We start from the raw sequence: 25,707 nt of genomic DNA, 5'->3' as shown, positions 1-25,707 counted from the left end.
CTTTTTTAAATAAATGTGGACTTAACAGAAATAATGGTTGAATGTAGTATTTGTAAAGACTACTATACATATTTAGAGATAAGTTGAAGCTAACGTGAATGTCAAATTTCTACTTACCTTGGATATTTAGTTAAAAAAAAATACAAAGACACACACACACACAGACACTTGAGTTACACAGCTGAAGTGATACACATTTTATTTTGAACCAATGCAGCTACAGTTGTCCTCATCCAACACGGTGCGGCCTGCTGCGTTCGTTTGTTTAGATGCCGTTAAAATACCACGGTGACTTTTTCCTACAAAAACCCATTACACAGAATAATAAGGTATACAGAAGAACAGTATGTTACAATAGTACAAATGATAAATTATATTATACAGTTATAATGCCAACGGGTTGAGCACGTATCCAATAAAAAAAAAAAAAAAAAAAAAAAAAAAAGCAGCCTGCTCCCAGTACTATGAGAAGGGTAAATAGACAGACATGGAAAAGAATAGAGGCTGTTTATGCATATAAAGACAGACAGTCCATAAGGTCGGTTAGTCCTCTTGATAAAAGCATAGTGAATACATAGTAACACACAGAGGAGCTCGCTACACACAGGCCACATTTTCACTGCACCATAGCCACGACTGCGAAACTGCTGCCAGGGATCAAGAAAAAGTGTTCATCTGCAGTGTCAACTGACTGTTTGGGAGTGCTGAATTTGTTCAAGACAGTAAAGGTTGATTTTTTTTCTTTTTTTTTTTTCTTCTTCAATGCATTGATAACACAAACTTTTCCACAATCGCTGGAGTAAAGTTTAAAGGTCAGGCCGCAGTGAAATCAAGGCCAGTGAGAAAGTGACACGTCTTAGCTAGAATATCATAGTAGCCTTTCGATAAAGTATAAAATAAGTTTGCAAAACACGTCAAGCGGTATTGTCTTATTATCTTTTTACTTTTCCGACTCCAATTTTTGCATATATTTAGTTGAGATTAAAAATGTTTGCTGGTCTGCAAGTAAGTGTCGCACCCATTCATTCAGGATCCCAAGCAAAAAAAAAAAAAAAAAAAAATCTTCATCACCACCCTCAGCATCATCATCATCATCAAAAAAAAAAAAAAAAATCATACACACAGTTGGAGCCGCCACTCCTTTTTGCCTGAGAGAAATAAAGGTCTGCGTTTAGTGGAAATATAACGGGGTCCTGCGGTGTAGCTATCATACCGCAGCAGACCAGGAGAGGGCGCCAACTCAAACCAAAAGAGAAATAAACACCCTTCAACAGTAAAAACATTGGCAGTGATCAACAGAACTGAAGAGATGGGAGTACAGTGACATAAAGAGAGTAAGGGGTCTAAACATCAAGCGCAGTTCATCGTCTTTAGCTGTAATTCATCAACCCACTTAACTCAATCAATAGAAGACAGACGCTCTGTTTGCTGTCAGTAAATGTGCCGATATTTAGCCAACAGTAACACTTTCTTACACAAACTTCTTAACAAACTGAAAAATAGCTCTGAAATATTAAAAAAAAACAAAAAAAAAACAATGGGAGTCTGATATCATGAAAATCCATAAACAGAAAAAAAAAAAAAAAAAATGTCAGTGAAGTGTGACCCTACTGTTCAAACTACTCAAAAGTACGACATCCTCAGAAATCACAGTCGCTATGACTTTGGTAACAGTTGTGCTTCTAAGAGAAGATAATTACATAGCCTACCCATAGGGTGAAAAAACTAGAATGACAGAAAATAGACAAAAGAGAATGAAGATGATACATGGCTTAGCTAGTACACAGCTCCAAAACTCAGAAAGGCTTAGCTATGGATTTACATCTAACGAGTAAATAACAACAAAAAGTAACCAACAAAATTAACAACTGCTTGTTTACATAACCTGTCTCGCTGTTTTGCGGCGGGATTCCCTGTGCTATCAATAGACCAGTACAGGAACAACCCTGTGAGTGTGTGTGTGTGTGTGTGACCACCAGATAAAGTTCTTGTAGATAGATTAGCCACGGTAAATCCACTCGGAGGTAAAACTCTCTTAACGATGCTGAGTGGCTGACGTGCCCTTTAAACCTGGTGCTTTCTTGGCAACCCTGTCACTATAGTAACAGTCGTTGATATATGGTTGTTCCCATGCACACGCACACATACACACACACACACTTAAGGCTGCAGATGTCTATATTACCACTTGTTTTGACTTGCGCTTTAGTATCTAAACTTGAAGTCAGCTCTCTCTTCCACTTGACTAAATGAGAAATGGAAAAACTTGCTCATTAAAGTACACTTGGAAGCTAAACGTATCTCTCATGCAAACTGCGCACACACACACTCACGCACGCACGCACACACCTCCCCTCTTCCCTTTGACCCTAAAAACAAACAAACAAAAACTACATTTCCCACGATGCCTCTCCGTGAATTCAGATGGCAAAATACTGATGCCATCACAGTTCCGTGTCTTTTTCTCTAAACACGCACCGGGGGTGGGAGGTGGGGAGACTCAGGGACACATACATTGACATGTGGCTGTTAGTATCTGAGCATTAACAGTACACCTGCAAGCACACACGCACACCAACAAAAAAAATTGCGTTAACGCATCTTTTCAACTCCTCAAGGACAAGGGATTCATCATCTCCTTTGATAAGCGTTCAGTGTTAATCCCGTGACCCCCCCTGAGGGTCAAAGTTCATGTGGAGGGTCAGGGGAAAGGTCAGCGGTGAAGGGAAGTGACCAGACGAGAGTTGTGACCGAGTGGTACCGAGAGCCGAGGCAGTGTGTGTCGTCTCGTCCTTTTTTTTTTTTTTAGCGGCTAGCCTCTCTCCCTAAGCTAAGGTGTAACGGTGAGCCCAACAGTCGCGGAAAGAAAATTTTAAAAAAGCAAAAAATTGTGCAAAATCCCTGCTTAGTAACACACACGCACGCACACACACACACGCACACACATACACACATAGAGTATAAACACATCTGACTGTCTCTCTCATCCATACTCCAGTGTGTCAAGTAAAACCCACTGGAATATACACAGTGTAAAAGTAGTAAGATGTGCGCACACACACACACATACACACACACACACACACATACACACACACAGACACACACACTTTCAGCTGACAGGGCTTATAAAAGATTAGCTCTACTGAAGAGATAAGATCCTGGCGTTAGTACAGTCAGACTCTCCTGTCACTCCACCACAGAAGAAGAGGAAAAAAGCAGTCCTAAGGGAGAGGAGGCGAGTGAATGAGAGGACAAGAGAGGAGATACTGAGTCCTGTCCTGCCTCTGTGGAAAAACTGTAAACACCCCTGCTACTACTGTAAGTCTGTAGACAGATGCAAATGCTTTATGGTCATCAACATCATCGTCAGATCAGTATGGAACACACAGGACTAGGCAGCTTGTAGCATTGAGAGTAAAAGAGAGAGGCGGAAGGGAGTCTGGTAAGATAGGAGGAAGCCAGGTTTTGACTACGACCTGGCTGGGAGTTGGTTATAAAACGGATACATGGGATAAGACATCTCCTTGTTCATGTTGAAGCTTCATAAGGAGCCAAAGTGGAAGAGAGAAAGAGAGAGAGAGAGGGAGAGAGAGAGAGGAGGGGTTACTCTGGGTGGAAGTCGTCTCCCCGGTCATTCTCTCACAAAAGGAAAGGGTTGGTGGTTCCGGTGGGCTGTGTCCCAGCCTGGGGGGGCATGCTCATGAGGGGCTGGGGCATGGACATGGAGGCCGGGATCCCCGCGCTAGTACCGACCCCTCCAACGGCGCCTGCGCCCATTGCGGGCATCATGCGGCCCATGGGGGCCATTCCTGCCAGGGGGACCATGGCGATGGGCTGAGCGGGAAGGGAAGTAAGAGCCATGGGTTCAGCCATGCCGCCGAAACCGGAGGGCATGGGGCTGACACGCATCTGGTTGAGTGTCGGGGGAACTGGCTGGCTCACTTGGAAGGGGTTGGCGTGGGCTGCTGGAGCCGGAGCAGAGCCACCTAAATAAAGACAACATAACAGACAAACGAAGAAAGTCAATGATACTAATCTCACAGAGATCCAGTATTGTGTACAGTACACGTAGATTTGACTCCTAAAGTAAGGTAAATATTATTGTGGTGAATGGTAATCCATATTATCTAGTACTTAGAATAGATTAACTATAACCAGCTTGAGCGGCAGGCAAATAATAAGACAAACTGGCAAAAAGATTGCCAACTACAATGTGCTGCTGTCATTACAGGAAATAGCTATGATTCATCTCTCTTCCTGCTGAGTTTAGTTAGTATAGACAGGGCAGGGTCAATGATTAAACATTAGACTGTGCAGATGGGTGTGTCTCCCTGTGTGTGTGTGTGTTCAGACTTGCACATGTATGTCCACATCTCTCGGCTTACTGACTTCACTGCCGAGCTAGCCAACTCTTATCTAATCAGCACAACTTATCCAGTATGTTTACCTGATTAAAACCCATGTCTTTAGTGTATAAAAATGCTAAAAAGCGGTAAGTGTAAGGACAACTCCTTTCTATTTTTATGTCTTCTCTTTATCTTCCCACCTGTTGAGGCCAAGAATGGGTTGATGACTGGTGGGGGCTGAGCTGGTTTGGTCACCAGAGAATCCAGATTGACCAGGGCAGCATTAGGACCCAGGAAGGACTCCGGAGTCTTTCTAGTTGGGTTTGTGGTGGCAGAAGCGGATGTGGGAAGAGGGTCGAAGAGATCCAGGCTGCTGCTGCTAGCGAGGCTGGCTTGGGAGGGAACAGAGGATGCTACGCCCCCATCACCTGAGCAACAAAGAGCAGAAATACCAGTTGTATTTCGCTGATTAAAAAGACATTAAAAATACATTGCAACCTGGACCTTACTTTACCTTTTAAGGGAACAAAAGCATAACAAAAGATTTATACATCATGAAATCAGGAAAATAATATTTCCTTATTGAGTCTTGCACTGCAGTGGCCACTAAAACTAGTTACAAAGGGCTCATAGATGTTTAACTTTATTTTTCTCTTCAAAACAGTTATGCAAAATATCTCACTCGTCACTACCCTTGTGCACACAAACATGAGTACCTACCTGCATGTAAACACTCACATTTACCGGGAAAGAAAATTGAGTTGATGCAATAAAATGATCAGAGGATGCTATTATGAGAGGACATCAGAGGCAGACAGCCTGGCTGTTTGTTTTTTGCGGCAGCAGTCAGACAGCAGTGGAGACATTCATTAATGTACTCACACATGAACACGCACGAATCTAGCAAGCCAGCTGCCACACACACACACACACACACACACACAGACAAACAAAAGGAAAGGTCAAAGATGGTAACAGTCTTCTCAGAACAGGAACTGAGATGTGGCAGAGCCAAAATATAACACTCATGATAAGATCAGACAGGACCAGTGAGCAATAACGCCACATGAATCCTGTACATTTCAGCCAGAGCCCAGTCAAATACAATGGAAACCACTTGAAGGCACCATTATCAGGCGTTGCGGTGGTTAAGGTGTGTGGGCGTGTTAATTTGTAACCGTCGTGAAACAATCAGAAGATAACATTTTATTCCCTCATACACTCTCTAGCTCGCTCGACCACTGCTTATCTCTCTCTCTTTCTCTCCTCTCATCTTTTTTTTTTTTTTTTTTTTTAAAATGAGTCGGGTAGCCGACAGCAAATGAGAGAAATGTCCTCCACTCTTTCTAGTAATGTTTTTGTCCTCCCTCATGGCAGGGTTACAGCTTTAATCAGTCTGATTGCTGGCATATTATACAAATGTCAATTAGATAGTAATCTGCATGAGAAATAAATAAATAAAAAAAAATCGGCACTGTAGTAACGTCAAGTTCTTGTCCTCTAAGCACCGTGGGATGACAAGGTGGCTTTAGCATTTCAACAGAGGCTTTCTCTTTATGGGAAAAACAACTTTATAGGCCTGTGTTTGTGTTCTTTTCACTTTGTCCTTGACTGTATCAGAGGTGTTTGTGTTAAGTTGAAGCAAAAGTCTGACATCAATGTCACCCTCCCACACACACAGGCTGCCAAACCACATGAGAAAAACACTGAGACCTGTGCCAAGCTGTTCGCTGGAACCTTCTCGCAGACCCACCTGAATGAGCTGTCAAAGTTGAAACTTTGTGAAACATTTGCTGTTGTTTCAGATCAACAGAAGTCAGATGAGATTTTTTTTAAAAAGTGCAAGAGAGCAGATCTGAAAGAGGTTCTGCAGACTTGATGGCTCAGGTTTAATAATGTATTTAGCAAAACGCACATAAAAGCTGCATCAGATTACACCACACTGATATGGGACCAGACCAGCGCAAACAGCTGTTTTTCCACCATTAGATATGGTTAATGCGGTATTTCACTGCATTTTCAGTGGAGAAGTATCAGCCACAAACACATGACTGCAGCGGTTCTAACACTCTCTTTGCTCGGGTCTGGTGATAATTACATACAAAGACAGGACATGTTTGTGTCTGTGTCCTGCAGAGAGATTGTATCTGCGGACAGGTTAACTTTTCAGACACTGAGGAAGAAGAACACAGACTCCGTTTGTCAATAGAGAGACGAAGACAGGGTGAGTACCGGTGGGGACAGAGGAGGAGGAGCGCAGGCTGTCAAACTCTGAGAAGTCCTCTTTGGACGTACCGTTGGATGCATTGAACAGGTCAAAGCTACCTGGAGGGGGAAAACACATACATACACATACACACACACACACACACACAGACAACAATACACAAGAGTACACAAATGCACATGAACAGACGGCAGACACACACACACACACACATAGATGGAAACAGACAACACAAATATGAATGAGTATGGACATTTTGGTAAATTATTCGACAAGTGAATGCAATAAGCATATGAAAGCATGCAGATGTGCATCCATATACGCAACAGTGTTTGTTACTGTGTACTGTATGTGCCTCTTTGTACATGTACACGCATCATTCTCAAACAGACTCACTAACTAGCAAAAACATGTCACCCTTGGTTGAGGTAAAGTTGTTGGAAAAAAAAAAAGCTATTTTTCCCTGATGGTCACCTGTGTTGGAAGCCTTGGGACGAGTGGCAGCGGAGCCCCAGGGGTCAGAGGCAGGAGTGGAGTTTGGTGCCCAGGGATCATGGCTCTTCATGGGTGGAACAGAGGGAGGAGCGCCCCATGGGTCCACTGGGGCTGCTGGCTTAGGGGCAGACCCTGGGGAGAGGCGGGGGGAAAGGTTCAGTGTGGGGGGAGGGAGATGCATGCAAAGTGAAAGACCAGATTGGAAAGGAGGAGCAGGAGGAGGGACAGAGGAAAAAGAGCAGGAGGAAGGTGGCATAATATACAAAAGCAAAGTGGTTTCATGCAGGTTCTGGTAACAGGCACGTATCTGATCTGACCTAAAACTGCCAATCAACTCTCCCTCTTCAAGCATCTGACATTTACAAATCTAACTCCCCACAGCCTCCGTCCAGGTGTCGCCGTCCCTCTACAATTCTCTCCTTCACAATATCTTCCTCTTACAGCCTCCTCCCTCCCCTCCTCTCTGTGCAGTAATGCTGCTGGGCCAGCGGAGCAGCATTCCTATTAACAAAGAGTCTCAGTTCTAAGAGCTGCAGGTGGAAAAGAGAGATGACACACACACACACACACACACACACACACACACACACACACACACACACACACACACACAGAGAGAAAACTGCACAAAAATACAAATACTTCCCCACAGCGACAGCCTGTGTGTAGATAATCGCAACCCATTTCCAGAGTGTGTATGTGTGTATACCGTAAGGCTGCCAGGGGTCTGCTGATTCGGCTCCGGCTCCAGCCGCAGCACCGGCCCCGGCCGCAGCACCGGCACCGGCCCCGGCACCCCAGGGGTCAGCACTGGCACCGGGCTCTGGGACATCCATCAGATCCATCAAAGACGACTGTGGCTAGGGAGAGAGAGAAAGTGGGTAAGAAAGAGGGGGAACGAGGGAGAATGGGACCAGTAAAGACAGAGAGGGAATAGAGGAGGAAAATCCATCTGTCTGTCAGCCATTATTCTCAACAGCACAAATAATATTCAAACATACTGATGGTGGTCATGTCATTATGTGTTGAGAAAAAAATAACATGAGCTATAATCGTGCAGCCCCACTTCTTCATTACTTGTGCTCTGCGTGCCCTCAACTCCAGTCAGCCAGCTATTCAGGCAGAATAATGATGAGTAAACTAGGCAGTCTGCTGCCAGTTAGAGGCTTCATTACTGCTACTGAGGGAGCAGACAGGGTCAGGCAGAATAAGGGGACAGGGAGAGACGAGATTATTTCAGAAGCATGGTAATGGGACAACTGAGTCATTCTAGTCTCCGTGCTTTTGTGTATTTTACCTCCTTCTTCTTCTTGGCCAGTTTTGCCGAGCCTGGACCTTCTTTCTTACTCTCCTCCAAGGCCATCTGTAGTCTCAGGTCGTCTCCTCTGCGTATGCGCTCCTCCTGAACACACACAGACACACACACCCAGAACCCAGTGAGCACAGGCAGCACATGTGCAATTTTTCTAATTTATATCAGAAATTAGACCTAAGTCTTGCTATTGTAGACGGGACGATATTTGCAGAATGATTTACATTCATATTTTGTCATTTGGCAGATGCTTTTATCTAAAGCCACTTACAAGCAAGACAAGACAATCAAGCGTTAGAGGACGGTGACGTGACGCTGTGGTACAAACTCCCAAATAGCTGACCAGGAATTATGCAAAAATTATGCAAATAAGATATGCTTTTGTGCCATATTTTCTATCCTGATTTATCCAAATAAGGTATATTCATTGGCGTCACGGTTTGTTTACCAGGCACATGGGGCAGAAAAAGAGCAACAGTTTTTAAAAAAAAAATCAGTTTAGCTTTCCAATAGCTGATATGGATATAGGAGCAGAGTGCCACACAGTTAGAGTTCAAGAATACATGTACCTTGGACATATTCATACATCTTGGGTGCAGTTGCTCATATTATTTTCACTGTCTGATCTTATTTACAAACATTACACCACATTTGTGGGAAACACTTTAGTGGGTTGTGTGCTGATATCAAGTAGTAGTACTTATCTGCCTGTTTGATAAAAATCATCTCACTGTCTGTCTTACTATCACCATGTTTTGATTTCTTTCTGAGTATTTACAGCGTGTTCATGTGCACTATGGTAATCAAATGATTCTCAATTTTGGCAGTAATGTGATTTCAGAGATGTTCCTGTAAGTGGGAAACTCAATTTTCTTTCTCAGGTTTAGACATTTAGATGCTGATAAGAAAAAATGATTCATTTGTCATGCTAATGTTTAACAGGCTTTCAAAAAAGGTTTTTATGTACGTGCGATTGCGGGCGAATGACCTTGGATGAAAAGAAGTATTGATGTGTAGCAGAATGCAATAAAAGACGATTACTCATAGTTTTACTGCTGGATCCAAGATAATTAAATTCAGTTGACATCAAATGAACAAAACTGTTATAATCTTCCTGTAAAAAACATTTATTTCTTAAATGAACTCATTTCAAAAGATTAATGCAAACTGTCTGCTAATTTCAAAGAAATATACACAGTAAGAAAAGTTAATGACATGTATGGATTCATGCTCTGCCGTGTTAGCACATGTGTGTACCTGCTCTGCAGCCTCTCTGCTCATGGCCAGAGCCAGTTGAAGCTGTAGTTCCTCCTCTCCGCTGGTCTGAGGTCTGGCCTGCTCCAGCTCTGAACCCGCATTGGGAGACGTGGCTAACAGACACATGCAGAGTGTATTTTAACATCTCATCACATACCGTAAATGTAGCTGTACTGAAAAGCAGTGTTGTTGGCTATGGAAATTCTTTGTGTTAATCCTCCAAAGCCAACCGCAGGTATAAAAAAATGCAACCACATATCATCACACAGTGTGACGTGTGTGTGTGTGTGTGTGTGTGTGTGTGATTATAGCCCTTCAGTGAGTCTGTGAGGCAGAAGTCAGGACAGGTCCATTCAGCTTATTGGATTAGATGAGGCCATGTGGCAGCACAAAAATCACACAGGCGCTGCACGTGGTAAACACACACGCATGCACACGCACGCACGCGCGCTATCTGGCCGAGAGTAAGGAGCTGCGACACTAAAAAGACACTCATTAAGTAATCTCAGAGTGTATTCTTTAATTCAAAGTGTGACTGTGTGTGTCTTTCAGTTTGGAAACAGTAACTTCTCAGTTTCCTTGGGAACCGTGGCGTGGGATGGGATGACGAGACACAGTGACATCACCGCATCACCGTTCTCGTCCCTTCTACAGTTGTCTTTTCTCTGTGAATAATGACACTCTTTCTGCTTCATCATGCAGTCCAGCAAATACAAAGGTGTTTGTACATTGAATAAACTGTTTTCTTGGGCTTAATTTGATTTTCTGTGCAATGTTTCACACACAAAGCCATTTTATCCATTATAAATGCTATGAATCGAAAAAATGTCAATGTAAGCATGGAAATGTTCTCCATTCTCTCCTTCAGTACGCCTGTCTCTGCTCCAAACAACAAAGACCAGTCATGACATGCTCTGCTGATGAAGTGTACACTCCCAAACTTCTCAATATTCATCACATTGTGATGATCTTGTGTATTACATTACATTATGTGTGTTGATAAGTACTCAGAACGCAACGGTTAAGTCGAAAAAAAACAACAACGAGTAAAAACAAGAGACAACATAACAGTGACACAAATATGACGTGGGGAAACAATGATGGTTACTTTCACAATTAAACACGGCTAACTTTGAAACCCCACACTTTGACTAACATCCTCCCGCTCTGTCAAGACGTCATTAAGTGTCATCAGCAGATCTTTGATAAACATTACAGTGAATTTGCCACTTCAAACGTTTCCATGATGAGGAAACACTAGTGGTACAAAATTACACAAAAAAAGTACAAAAAACCCCCCAATTGTATTTATGTAATTGCATTTTTTGTAATTGCATTTCCATTTAAATTGGAACAGTAAAAGGCGCGGCCTCTGAATTTACCTTGAAATTAGTAAATATCTGAAACAAACTGTTGCCAACTTAATTCTTGTATAATAATATAATAAATAACAAAAAACATACCTCGTCTGCTGAGTGCTAATTAAGTATAACAGCCAAAATTCTGCATGACACATAAAAATGACCAACAATATCAACACACACACTCTTAAAATTAACTTGCTGTGTCTGTCTTGAAACTCCGGCCTGATCTGGATCTTTGTCTTTTCTCCTCCCTCTGACCCTTTGCTGCTCTTCTCTGGTCCTAGCTTACTTGCTCCTTGTCAAACCCACGTCTCGCTTGCTGTTTCAGGCTGTGTCTCTCAAGGGAAAGTAACCAGAAGTACCAGGGGTAGAGGTGTGTTTTGTTAGCTGGTGGGACTCGGGCCATTGCTTCAACATCAGCTACGAGGCCGCCTTAAATTGACAGTGAACACAGTTGAAATCGACAATAACTATAGAATACGTTGGAATGATCAGATATAATTTACAGTATAATGTAAATAACTCATAAACTCTATTTTCAAAGCAGACAGAGTGAAAGCGTAGCTGTGTGTATGGTATATTTCATCACTGATGCTCTTATATATTTGCTAACAGCTTTTATAACAAGCTGGACAGATGCATTACATGTTCGATCAAAAGGAATATTCTCCTTAAATCTCTCCCGATACAACTGCAAAAGCAAAAGAATTAACAGAACAGAAGTTAACAGAAGTCTATTAACAGTGAAACCAAAAGAGAGACTTAACTGGCAACGCAGTATAAAACCGTGCAACACTAGATAGTAGTGAGTCAGGAAGACAAATAAACACAACTCAAAGCCAAGTAAAACACACACCAGTTTCTTGCCCACCACTGTGGGAATGGGCCATATATGGATAGTCACAATTTCCTGGCATTCCTCACAGACGCTGCTCTGCCTGCAAGCAGAAAAAGCTGAGTTTTCTGCATTATTCTTACACTGTTTTCCCACTGTTGTGTCGGCTGTTTAAATCCATTTGTTTCTTATATCTTCACCTTAAATTTTCTATACTGCTATGTTTCATGACTATTAACCAAAATGTAAGCTTACAAAATCCTTCGAATAAAGTTAAGACTCTACCAGCAGCATCCGATTCAAGCTATGAACAGAGTGTGAAATGGTCTGATGGCCGCTTGTGTCATCTGTAGTATATTTATGTGGTGATAACAGCGCACAGGATTTCTATCTCAGGGTGACAACCGCTAACTAACCCCCACATCTGCAGGCGCTCTGTCTCTTGTCTGTCTAGATCACGGGTCTGACACTGGGACAGGATTGCCTCCCCTTCAAACTGTTTCTTTAATCAAAACATTTAGATAAAAAGATGTATTAAAATCAGTCTATTTCAATATGAACACACAACATAAATGTGTGTTGTGTGTTTAGTAAAGAATGCAGTGAGCGGAAGAAGAAAAAAAAAAACACTTAAAAATTATTGAAAGGAATTTTAAAGGAAAAATGAGACCTTTGCACTATATTAAAAGACATTTTAATGCCTTAGATCAAGCAAATTTCAGACCCTTTCGGACACTATGGGGAATATGCTTGCATGGCCGTTCATTCACACCCTGTCTGAGCAACAATAACCGGAAAGTTCGTCTGGAATCCCAAAAATCTCCCCTGGCAACGCCCACATCGACAGCCCAGCTTTACTCCCATTGGCCGGCCTCTCCTTCAGTTTTCTCAACTGATGACTCAGCTGCAGCAGCTTCCGCCTCTGAGCCACACACTCAAACATTACTTACATGCAGGAATGTGGGCCACACACACAAAGTAAAAGATGAATGCACGCTCCATGCAACACGTAAGATCCACGTAGGCTGAAACCACATGAATGGGAATAGACAGAACGTGCACACACACACACACACACACACACACACGCAGCCATCCTGCTGTGTACAAAGGGCTGAGGGTCAGAGGGTGAGAGAAAAAGAGGCCAAGGTTCACTCTTTCATTTCTCCAGTCTTCCCCTCTGTCCCTTTCTGTGTTACCCCACTTCCTGACTGTGATTTCTGTTTCTTTTCATCTCTCTCTCTTTCTTTCAGTCGATTTGAACTCTGCTTTTATGTCACATTTCCAATGGCTCATTCTCTGTTGGAGTAAGTAATGGAACTGGGTGCTAATAGAAACTAGAGCAGAAACCCAACAGCACTGACCACTTATCACCTAATAAGTATAAGGAGCCCTTTCATAAGGGGTGCGACGGATCACACAAGTCAAGGTTCGGATCGTATCACGGTTCTGAGTCACGGATCGGATCATTTTTCAGATGAGCACAAAAATAAATAAATAAAAAAAGGAGACGAATATAACTTTCCATTTATTGTATTACTTTAAAACACTTAAAGCAAGGAACTTTTGCCCATGGTCTTAAATGAGCTAGCCCTGCTAGCGACACGCTGGCTAGTTTGTCTTAAATGAGACATTCAATTTTTCAAGTAATCTGTGGTTCACAAGATATCAGATTGATTAATCATTAAATCACACATACTACATTCCCATTTTACTTATATATGTATGAAATAGTTTCTATTAATGAAGAGCGTACACTGATATTTCTTCTCTAGCCACTTCTCCATGTCGTAAGACTGGTTTCCTTGAACTGTCACTGTTTCTACATCTCTCTCCCCAACTCCCCGTCTCTGGAGAAATGAGTGTATCATTGAAAAGTGGAGCAGATTTCTCTGTCATGTGGATGATAGAAGGTTGGGGGGTGAACTCTGCTTCCTCTTCTGTGTGTGTGTGTGTGTGTGTGTGTGTGTGTGTGTGTGTATGTGCGCTGAGGAATGCAGCCCTACTGCAGGATTGCAAACCAGACACAGAACAGGGGGAGGAGCAGGTTTCAGGATGTAGGCCAAAGTTACACCAACTGGGACACAATACAGTATAATGGAGTATTCTGTATTACATGTGCTGCTAAAATATATGGAATGTGTTTATTTGTGTGTGTGGGTACAGCTTATGTGGTCATATTAAGCTAGTACTTACAGCCATGGTAGGAGGCGGGTGAGCCCTCTGACCTGCCGTACTCTTCGCTGTAGGAAGTGGAGAGGTTGGGCTGAGATGAGCCTCGGCCAAAGCCCATCTGACTGCTCCCTGTCGACACCTGAGCCATACGCTCTTTGGTCTTCAAAGCCTGAGACCTATCAGAGCACACACACAAAAAAAAAAAATGCATGTTCAATCATCTTAACTGAAAAATTCATGATTCTTATAGTCTTTAGCGCAAGGCCCCAAGGGACAAATAAGCATGAGATACAGGAGGGTGAAATGATGCTAAATTGGTCTTTAGAGTCTGAGACCAAAGCAAAGCACATTACCAAAACAACCTTGAGAATCAGGCTTTCAAAATTGTTTCAATTCTAAAATGCCACAGCAAAATCATTAATGAGAATTCAAACAAGCTGCCAAACAAATGATGAAGCAATTCATATAGTTCAGGAAATGTTGCAACGTCCTCATTCTTCTCAAAATTCCAACACTGTTTGAGATACTGTGTGTCGTTCTAAAAGACAGGTGGATGAACAAACAAGTTCACTAAAATTAGAATAGGAGACCAACACAGGTGTCACCTTAATCTGAATTTTACTAAATTTAGTTATTGAGCAACATCTTCAAATTGCAGGAACAGAGAAGTAGACAACTCGTTTCCAGAGTGGTGTTTGTTTAAGACTGTTAATCTGGGAAAGACATTAACTCTGCACCCATTTTTTCAAGTGCAGTTAATTTGTTTGGACTTCTTGCCGATACGAGATCCCTCGTAACTAAACAAAAGAAGCGATATGGTGTATGACTGGATAAGGATCTGTGTTTACAACCAACAGGTGGAGAAACACAATGAGCAAAGAACCCCGTCTCCCGGTGGGATAGCCACAAAACTACACTTTAAGGGAAAACCCCAGCTCTGATAATGTGATTGTTGTTTCAATTTGCTTACAATTGTTGTAGGTCACCGTCAGCCAGACAATTATTAAAATACTGGCGCAATCTAGTTTATAGAAATTATAAAAGGTTACTCTTAAAAATACACCAACAAAAGCAGCAAAAAGCATTAAAAAACAAATAGCTGACAGATTTACAGTATATGTGAGGCCGAGCAGGGAGCAGAGTCAGCTCCCTTTGTGTCCTCTTGGTCAGCTGTAATAAATTGGGCACATTAAAAGAACCCCAATGCACTGTGGAGCATCTCTGACTTGAAACACGATATAAAATTCAAGGACAAGATAGTGTGGTCAGCATTAAATGTTAATCACAAAATCAGCCTACGTAAACACATGTTGACTCCAAAGTTTTCTTTTTATCTTCTGTGTTTGTTCTGATTAGATTTATATAAAGCTCTCACCTCTCTCCTTTGAGGCGGTCCTCGTCTTTGAGTAGCACCACTAGCTGCTTGCTCTTCTCCCTCACGTTGATTCCCTGGTCTTTGCCGTCTCTGTCGATGTACTGGAAGTCCTTCAGAGTCTGGATGGCGAAGATGTTCTCTTTACATTGCAGCGCCACTCGCTCCGAGCCCGTCTTGATCAGGTAGTCGAGCAGGGTGAGCGCCTTGTAGACGTGGCGCCAGTTCTTGCCGTGGTCGTTGAGCCGTTTCCAGATCATGCTCATGATCTCGCTGAAGGCCACCACGTTGTAGGTGAGGTCGGCGATCTCGGACATGAGCGAGGACGACGGGCCCCAGGGGTCGTTGGAGGTGGCCTCTCTGACTTTCTTCTCTGCGTCAGAGTAGTTGTTCACCATGTTCTTCATCTGCCGGCGGATGGTGGAGCTTGGCATTGTGGCGGTGGAGATGGGACGAGCAGAAGAAGAAATAAAACGTACGCTCTCGCACAGGAGAGGAGCTTGGACACTAAAAACTTTTGAATAGAGAGGCTAACACGCACAGAGTGTGTAAATGTTTGTATGCTTCAGAGGAAGCTTGTTTCAAGCGTCCGTGCGTATGTGTCCTCTCTCACGGCACGTCGGCGGAGTGTGTAGGTGTGTAAATCTTCTCTTGTACAAGTGTGTGTGTGTGTGTGTGTGTTGTGTACGTGTTTGTTTAAGAGGCTTCTCCAGGCCAGTGCAGTGTTCCTGAGTCCTCCAGAACAGCGTCTGTTAAAACCATCTCCACACACACAGTGCTGGCTGCACACATGACCACGCCATCACCTAAGACAGACAGACAGATAACAAGTTAGTGAAAGGAGAAAAAGGAATTAAAAAAAGATACTTAGTAGAGGTAAAACAATAAAAAAGGAGAAGGAAATGCTAAATTACAGCCAAACTAAAGACACACACATAACAAGACTTCCTCCTTCTAATCAATTTCTGAGTAAATGCCAACATCTGCATTTACCAACAGATAGGTATTCATTTTAGCACTGAAACTTTTAATGTGCCAGCACTCACAATGTATCAAACTAGTAGCCTAAGTAATCACCATCGACGCATGCAGTATTTTATTTAACCTACCTTTCATTACAGAACCATTGAAAAACTGAAGCCTAAAACAGACACCAAAATATCTGGTGGAGTTATGGGTCTGATCTGAGTTTAATGCTGTCTGTTGTAATCCTAATCCACACCACAACAATAAGAGATGTCATGAAGATAATTCTTATTTATAGTGTCGAGTGTAGTCCTTCCTTTTTGAAACTAGACAAACCAACAGCTTTCATATTTTCACACTTAGACAAGCAATTTCCATACTCTGAAGAGAGAGAGAGCCTGCCTCCTTAGCATTTAAACAAGGCCAGGGCGGTGTGACCAAAAACTGTGTTTCCACTTTTGTAATTTTACTTGAGTTTACAGTAATCTGACTCGCCTGCGAATTAAAAGGCAGTGTGTGTTGAAATGAATGATGTAAGGGCAGGCGAGTGAGTGTGTGTGTGTGTGTGTCTGTGTGTGGTTATGCTGTTTCTTTGCCGCTTTTCGAAAGCCTTAGCAGGTGAAGTTACTCATTGGGTGGGCTTTGTGAGCAAGACATGGGAGGATAAAAAACAATAACATTCAAAAGCAAACGCAAGATTACTGGGAACCAATCAGAGGGTCCGCGAGATGAAAAACTGAAAAAATAACAATCAGAATTGCACAAACAATCTTAAAGAGACCTACACACCCAGTGTGTCACAGGTTAATAATGTTCTAGTCATAAGCTTTCATTGTAACAAAAATGTCAACAATTACAGAGAAAATTCATATCATGTAATTATAATGGTTTTAAAATATGAAACATGTAAAAATATGCATTAACCAACCATCCATCACTGAACAGCTATAACAGAAAAATTTTATTTCAAGTAACACCGGTGTCTAATTTTGAGGTATTGAAATACTGTTTATTTAAGATACAATTAGGGATGCAATTATTTTGTTGTTTTTATAGGCTTGCAAGTTCACTTTCTCTTTGAGTGATTGCAGCTTGTATAACAGAATATTAGCAGCCACGTTAGCAGACAAGAGCTGAGATGACACAGGGGGATGAAGTGGGGGGTGACTGGATCTCAGCCATCCTTTACGGCACTATGGTATCAATTAATTATATTAAATTCCAGATATTATCATGTCACTTGTTGTTGTATGCACTTTAATGGTAAGCACAGTGAGTTTACCTCTAATGACATGTGCTATATATATATATATAACATTGTCTTGACTTTATGCTGTATTTTGGTTGAATAAGAGAAGGACTGACAATTCCACCAAATCTTACTTTAAAAATCTATTTCTTAATGTAGGAAAAATATACTTGTAGATAAACGCCATAATGTCTATATATATATTACAAAGTGCTTGCCAATTTTGAGTCTATTATGTGCACCTGTACCTTAGGACATAATGTTCAGTTTTTGGTGACACTGATGTAAATGTGAGCGGAAAAAACATCCTGTATCTAAAAGTGAACTTAGTAGGGGTATAAAGGTACACAAAATTCATGGTTCAGTATGTACCTCAGTTTTGGGGTCATGTTTCAGTACGATTTCAGTACAGCAAGAAAAAAAAAAAAGAAGAAAATAATATTTTGGTCTGTCATTTTGAAAAATGACATCCAACAGCGGCTCATTGGCCAAAACTATTTCTGAAACAGTTTAGCTGTGCTGCAGTGGAAAAGAAAAATCAACCCTTGTGTTTCCTGAAAGGAGTCAGGACACCTGCTGACAGCTGCTTTATGCTGATTTATGGTTGTTCAGAAGTGGTTGTTGTGACGTGTAGTCCTACCACGTCTCAAATCAAATGTGGTTATAGTTATTCTGAACACCTTCACTCAGAGACGCGTCACTTACCGAACCGAACATCCGGACAAACACACAAACCGTTACACCCCTAGTACTAAATAAGTTTCACCAAATAAAAGGAAGATTTTCCAGAGATAAAGTATCCTTCAAAAAAATTAACATCATGTGGAGATGATTTGTTTTAATATACGTTTAGCCCGAGGACATTGCGGATTTAAGCAGAAATGGATTCACTAATCTAATTTCCGATAAATTCGAGCCTTATTCTCAGACATTTTTAGACCCTAATGGGCCTTTATCTTTGATCTTTCCACACACACCACAGTATTAACATTCAGTAAACTGCTATGACAGACACCAGTGCAATCAGTGAGTAAAAAAGTGTTTCCACCCTTTGCTGCGTGGCAAAGGAGATAAACCATTTCCAGTCTGAAGATGACTAGAAGAGAGACTGATGACTCCACTGTCCTGTTTCTAACAAATCAGCAGCCCTGCTTCTGATCACTTCCGGACTGACACACACAAGACAAGAATGGAAACTGTGTGAAGACTCACAGCTGTGAAACCTACACGTATAAATCATGCACACTCCTTATCATGCAAAAAAAACAACAACACACATTTACTTGTTTATGTGTCTTCTGTTTACCTCGTAGAGTCCTTATGTTTGAGGTATGAGCTGCTTGGAGAGGAAATTAATGATTTCAGTGAAATCCGATATTGTAACGGTTTGAGCAGCAGGTTCTCCTTGGTTTGATCACTTAGCCAGATTAGTACGTAGGCTGGTCTGCTTTAATTTATCCAGAGAAAATTTGCTGAGCGGACACAAGCTTTCACCCCCCCCACTGCTGTCATGCAAGAGTGTTACACTCATAAGCTGCAAACTCATCACATCTATTTCAAACCGTTGTTCTCAGTAATAAACAGCATCTTTGGGCTTTCTGAGATCATTTTATACCCGCTTTACCTCTACCTACCATCTAGGGAGGCCCATGATGACTTATCCTATTCAGTAATCTGATCCATGCACCAAGCGTGCACCGACATGCCCCGCCAGCAAGTGCTTTCACGAAACGGAGGAAGAGTGCTGAAAGTGATTAGCTGTTGGTGCAGTCTCTGCGTTGAACGCGATGGTCTGAATTTTTTCAATTTTCCAAAAAGTAGCGAGTGGTACAAGTACAGTTACTCGTGTGTATGTGTTTGACGCAAGGAGCTTCCTGCCTCGCAATCCCATGGAAAGACAGCTGAGGAGGAGGAGAAGGAGGAGGGAGGGAGGGGGACGAGGGTGAGGAAACGAGGAGTGTGAGTGTATGCGCTTAGGGGTAAGAAAACAACTTGGCATATCCCGTAAATTCACTAAACGCCAATGAAATGTGATTCCTGTGGAGCGTGCCCCCTCCCTTCTCCCCCACCCCCCCCTCCAAAACGTTCCCTCGTCACCCTGCATCCGCATGAATACAGCTCAGACCTAATGACACATCTGCTGCTATAATCACCTATTCACCCACGGCAGACAGGAGGAAGAGAGGAGAGTCTGTCTCGTCCATCCCACCCCCCCTCTACACCCCCCCACCCCCTCCACCCCCCACTCCACACCCCGGAACAACCCCCACCACAAGACACAGCCGGCCCGCCTTACTTCACCCCTTCTTGTGCTGAGATCACTCGAGCCCCAGAAGAGACGGCACACAGGACTTGTGTGTGTGCAGAAATACATATTCATGTGTCAATGCAGGTTTCGTTATGTCCCAATGACTGAGCCTGTCATCGTTCTTGTCTAACTGCCAGCATGCCTCCTCGTTACCAGAATGGGAGGATAACCATAAAAATAAAAAAATCACTGAGTCCGAGGTCTGCTTCTTGCAGCTCCAGATAAACTCGCACACCCATCGTCTGGTGCCACCCTTCCAGTCTCTTCCTCTCTGTGCCTGACTGTCTCTGACTAACACACATCAAGAATGAGGAAACAAATAAGGACAATTAGTCGGTTGAGCCCTGCTCTCTCATTTATAATAACACAGTATATAATTAAACCAGCTTTTCTCTTTCTGCGGACTTACACAAACCATATATTTGCTTTGTTGTTAGTGAACTAAATCTGTGGTTTGGTGATATGATGATAGCTTTTGCTATATTGCCTTTCCCCACCTACACAGTGTATCCCCCCCCCAACATTTTCACCTGTCTTCTCTACCATCAGGCTGTCAAATTCATGACTATAATGCTTAGAGATGGACAGAATGGTAACATTAGCAGAAAACTGAAACTACATAACAGGCCACACGTGTATCTATTGTGACCTAAGAGTTGGGCTTCATCCAAACTCAGCCAGTTTTTGAATGGGTAAGAGAAAATAAATGCCCTAGCAAATACACTACATAGCAAAAAAAGTAACACAACCAACCAGAGAGTGAACTATGACAACACAGTAGTGTGAACAGTTACATGCAAAGTCAGAAAAATTCAAATGAAGCCTGACTGTGGAATCCCGATTTAACCAAATGAGATACTTGTGAACTAACAGCTTACATTCCTGTCTGGTCTATGTCTTATGAGGAATGGCTTTTAGCCTGGATAAAAATAACTACACCATGGTATGATATTTAATGTCTACATTTTTGAGTTGATGTTCAAAAGTAGCTGCCAAAAAACTGCATGGGACAGATCATTCCAAACTTATTGCTGTAAATTTAACTTGACATAAAAACCAATAAAATTCGTCTAGCAAATCCTTTTCCATTGCAAACCTTCTAGCAGCAGTTATCACTCTTTATCATAAAGTGACCTAGAAAAAAAAATCCAAACACAATTATTTCAAGTACATAATGAACTCACGACACAAACTGACAACATATCCATCTAGTGTTGCGGTGGTGCTTCGACAACCGACAGATGCAGAGGCATCTACAACCGGGTATGTCAACACCCAAGCTGCAGGGACATAGTTGGGGCTGATCTCAGCATTTTGGGATGGTTCACATCAACAATATAAAAGCCAGATCAACTGCAGATCCTGTTTGCTTGCAACCAGTGTGCCAGCCATCAAAAATGCCCGGCGGCACTCAGTTAAAACACAGGAACCAACGGCGTGAACGTCCTGCCAGTTGATTGCAGAGCTCTTTGATGAAATGACAATGTCAAATACAACACAATGAAAAAAAGAACCCAGTATTATATCGACAAATATTCAAGGACACGGACTGGGGTCAGAAAAATGTGGTTGAAACACTGATGTCTACAACAGAACCGCATCGATGGACAAGGATACATCTGGCTTGCCTGAGGACTCACAGCGGTTGTTGATGTGCTGCTGTGCAGTCAGTGTAGACAAGATGTATCAGAGACAGACAACACAACAACCTATTAAAACAAGTTTCCCTAGTCCAATTCAACCTTCGGGCAATAAGTGAGACAGTCAATACTGACTGTAATGGTCCATCTAGAAGACAGCAAACTCTGGAGACAAGTGAGCTATGCGAGAACACATCAAGTTAAACCTATCTTGTGTATGTGCGTCAGTGTGTCTTGGCAAAACCTAGGTTGACTGTGATTAGTATACTGAGAACAAGTTTACCTTGCCAGGCCTACACAGCAAGGGTAAAGCTGATCTGGAGATAGAAGGCTTGCACAACCTTTGTACTTCTGTCACTGTGTGTGTGTGCGTTTGAGTGAGTGAGAGTATCTTCATGTGTGTTGAGAAAGAGAGAGAGGGGGAGTGTAAAACAAAGTGACATCAAGTTATCCAGCCGGTTCCTTCACCATCCGTTTTTTTTTTCTTTTCAGTTTCATTCAAGTGTAACCTGAAGTAACATACTAGTGATTAATCCTCAACCACTTGGCAACACAGAGATTAAGTTCATACATGCCAAACTAAGAATCGTGTCAAATCTAACCTTAAGACAATCAGGCCACTAACGCATGTTGCAAAAGCTCTGAAGTAACAGTGAGGTGTGATAATCATGCCTGAAGCCCTGAGGAAAAGACAGGACAAGAAGCCACCTTCTGATCAGCATGTCACCCAGTCTTTTGTCCTCCCTGGCCGGCCCGAGAGAGACAAAGCCAAGTCATGGACGGGAGGAGGACGGTGATGATGCATCTGTCACCCACTGTGACTGACCGATCATCCTGACAATAGACAAAGCCCTGCCCCTCTCTCAGACCACGTTTAGATGGGTTCAATCGAGCTCTAAAAAGAAAGCTCAAATCCAAAACACTAGCATCTCCAACTACGGTCAATGCAACATTGAATAAAAACCTCTGCCACAATTCAGAGTCTTCCAGTAAACATTTATGGCTGCCTGCCTAACTATCTACAGGCAGGGTTAGCCGATTGGAAACGGAGCAAGTGAACAGACAGCGCCCATACACCGTAAATAATTTACCTAAAAAAATCTTAATTAGTATAAAAACGTCAAGTTTTGCCATGTTAACACACATCTGCCTTGGCTAACTAGCCAGTCCTCTCTCTCAACGCATGGTGCATCAGTAGCTTTTAGGAAAATCAGAGAATTAATGTTATGCCGCTCTAAAAAAAAAAAAAAACAAATCACTGCGTTTCCTTGAACTGATGTGATTGGTAGCACATACGCTATAGTAGCTAACATTAGTTTCTGAGGTAATCATTTTAGTCAAATGACCTGTTTGAATTGCGAAATAACGTTGGGTGTAGCAAAGATCTAAGTTTGTGCAACGTCACTTTAATGCAGCAGGCGGAATAACAACTAGCTCACTTGCTACTGACGGTGAACGTACCGCTAACGTTAGCAAGTTGAGAGCAAACTTAGTAGCTAGTTATCGTTAGCTAGCGAACAATGTTAACTTACTTATGTTGATTTAGTTCGTTAACTCAGCTCGTTGGGAGATGTATAACCCGACTAAAGTCTGTTTTATGGTATATTCTGTACTGCTCAGTTTTGCTACTGATTCTGATAGTACGTTGGGAAATCCAGCCATTGACTATTTTCTGATACGCGATCAACACTTGGCTTTGAAAAAAGTTGGATCAAAGCTAGCAGCGCGTATGTTAGGTTAGCCAGCCGCATAACTTCTCTCCCCCTGCAGCTTGACTAAAAAACTCAACTGTTGATCACCCAGCATCTAAATGTAAGACTATTCTCACCATTTACTGGATTCACAGCCAGTCCTACGCCTAAATACACAACCATTCCTGTCAGCTCCCAAACGTATTTTCTGTGCCAAGACAGCCACCTAGCATGCTAAGCTAGTTAGCAATTCTTCAGCTAATAGCCAAGACGGGAGCTCGGTGGAGACATCACCGGAGCGATCAGGATTACAGGACACCCTGGAAAAACAAAACAAGTCGACTGTCTTCAAAGCCGACGTCAACTTACCATATCTTTAGAGCTACGTGAGGTTCAAATGATAGTCCTGGGCTATAAACCCATAAATGAGTTTCGCCAATTCCAAGGAAAAAACCAAGATAGTGTACTTATTTCGGCGTTCAAGGAGCTTGTTGCGCCTCCGCCTAGCTGTATGTTGCTAATGCTAAGCAAGCTAAAGCCAGGCTACACGTATCTCCTCCTCCAGAACATGGCGGGCAGGGTGGGAGGGGGGAAGCCGGGAAGGGTGTGACCAAGGCGGCTTGGCTTGCTAGGGGCACAAAAGCCCCTTCCTTCCCTGCTGAAAAATTATAGTCATGTCACCCGGCAACTCTTAATTGTAACATTACAGCATCAGGGTTGGTCTCTTTCAGAGTGCCATATAGTCATTATCATGATAATGCATATTTCATTTAGGTTTTCACAGGAATTACATGCAACACGGTGGACCATAGTGGTGGGAGAGTGGATCTACAAATTGTGTCACAGTACTGGTTAATTACAAAGATAATCCTATTTAAAAACGTTCCTGTCTCTTTTGTTTGACTTGTTTAGTGATTACACCTCTCCAGTATATATCAAGTTCTACTCAGGAAACTACTACTACTAGTAAGTGCATGACATGATTTGTCACTGGCAGCGATAGTCTGCTGTGTGTGTGTTACAGGTGTGTCAGTACAGGCCTGACAAACATTGCAGGACAGCATTCCATCACTCAGGCCTTCCAACTGTCCCTGTGTAACCATCAGCAGAGCTTTAAATAGAGGGAGGGACACAGCCGTCACATGTTTCAGACAAACATGCATAACACACTGTCGTTTATTCAAATCAGGTTCTATGAATAGACACGAAAGGTTCCCTGAAATTGTACAGTGAGCTATGAATAGACGTCTTCATCCATAGCTGTTGTAGTTGGAGAGTGTGATGCTTAAAAATAGTTAGTGACCAAAAATGTGACAAAAATGTGAACGTCACAGTTTTACATCGCTGCCAGTACACAGAAAAGTTGCAAACACCTGAGCTACAGTATGTAGATGGACAATATTGTGTAAGTTGGGTTTTGGGGGGTTGTTTTTTTTGTTTGTTTGTTTTGTTTTTGGCTTACTATTAATATTCTGTACCTCCTGGCTGGCAGTGACATTTTATTTTGGTCTCTCTCTTCTTGAATCCTCTCTGTCGTTATATACAGTGTCTCACTGGGGCTTTTGCTCACTCTCTGCTATGTTAGGAGCACAGGATAAGCCAAAGCAAGCCTAAGCAAAGCTGATTTAGGTATGTTTGTCAGGCTGTGAGAGAGAGTGACAAACAGGAAGACAGACTTGGTGTTGATGGTGTGAATAGGTGTGAACAGCACCTTGTTATTATCAAAATTAGCTCTATCACTTTAGGGAGAACGGACCTGACATTTGAAAATCAAGGTGCAAGTAAAATAGTTTAGATAACATTTCTTTGTCTTTGTGACTCTGTGACTCTTTCACTCAGTGTGAGTATAAAGTTGATGAGAGTTAAATCAAATGACCAATACTGACTTGTTTTACATGTAATTTCAGAAGATATCTTGCATTAAAAGGACAACAAATTGCTTGCAAAAAACAGTAGAACTATTTGTTTTGGATTATTAATTAACTTGTGACTTTTACCAAAAATGATTTAGCATTATTTTATAAATACACAGTAGTAATCCAGACCTGGCTACTGATTGCACTAAATGATGCGGTACATCATAATTTTTTGTGTGTGTCATTTCAGTTTACTTTTTTTATCTAGGAAACTGAGCTGGTGACTAATCTCACAAAACTTCAAAAACATCCACATTAGAAGAACAATCATAACCCGAAACACACGAGAACAGTCAATATTTAGCCCAGATATGATCCTATTCACAAGAGGATTATGTGCAAAAGAACAGTAGGTTTGTCCAACAACACCAGAGATGACAGGAGAAGGGCATGCTGTCTTTGTGCTATTACATATGCAAAATATATTACTCTAGAATGCTGCAAAACATTAAAAAAAAAAACATCTGGAATTGGCCGAACAACAATAAATATTTTATGCCCCCATCAACGATAACCCTGAAGGTGCAGTTCAAGGGCATGTCAGATTTCTG

General features: G+C 42.1%; 1 protein-coding gene across 4 annotated transcripts; it reads right to left on the bottom strand.

Annotated features, from left to right (window-relative positions):
- Window positions 1–182: 182 nt before the first annotated feature.
- Window positions 183–23,805, bottom strand: epn2 (epsin 2). 4 transcript variants are annotated; one of them, XM_067570152.1, is made up of 10 exons: window positions 23,610–23,805; window positions 15,390–16,192; window positions 14,036–14,190; window positions 9,641–9,753; window positions 8,369–8,473; window positions 7,781–7,931; window positions 7,051–7,203; window positions 6,582–6,674; window positions 4,550–4,777; window positions 183–3,989 (listed from the first exon to the last, which is right to left on the bottom strand). In XM_067570152.1, exons 2-10 carry the CDS (start codon window positions 15,818–15,820, stop codon window positions 3,643–3,645), a joined length of 1,776 nt encoding a protein of 591 aa, XP_067426253.1. In that variant the 5' UTR covers window positions 15,821–16,192; window positions 23,610–23,805; the 3' UTR covers window positions 183–3,642. The 4 variants fall into 4 exon arrangements, with proteins under 4 accessions (XP_067426253.1, XP_067426255.1, XP_067426254.1 ...); XM_067570154.1 differs by having other exon boundaries at window positions 6,645–6,674; XM_067570153.1 differs by lacking the exon at window positions 23,610–23,805 and adding an exon at window positions 23,378–23,497.
- Between the last annotated feature and the right edge of the window lie 1,902 nt (window positions 23,806–25,707).

The sequence above is a fragment of the Thunnus thynnus genome, chromosome 17 (assembly GCF_963924715.1).
Source record: "Thunnus thynnus chromosome 17, fThuThy2.1, whole genome shotgun sequence".
Taxonomy (NCBI): Eukaryota; Metazoa; Chordata; class Actinopteri; order Scombriformes; family Scombridae; genus Thunnus; species Thunnus thynnus.
Note: the sequence above shows the minus strand (reverse complement) of the source record. Positions and strands in the feature narration are given on the sequence as shown.

What these genes read in the sequence shown, in the direction of transcription:
- epn2 (XM_067570152.1), bottom strand. Translation starts at nt 15,820, where the DNA reads ATGCCAAGCTCCACCATCCGCCGGCAGATGAAGAACATGGTGAACAAC. An exon ending in GCAGAGAGGCTGCAGAGCAG is followed by an intron (nt 8,474 to 9,640) that starts GTACACACATGT and finishes GTGTGTGTTCAG; the next exon opens with GAGGAGCGCATACGCAGAGG. An exon ending in AGACCCCTGGCAGCCTTACG is followed by an intron (nt 7,204 to 7,780) that starts GTATACACACAT and finishes GCCTCTCCCCAG; the next exon opens with GGTCTGCCCCTAAGCCAGCA.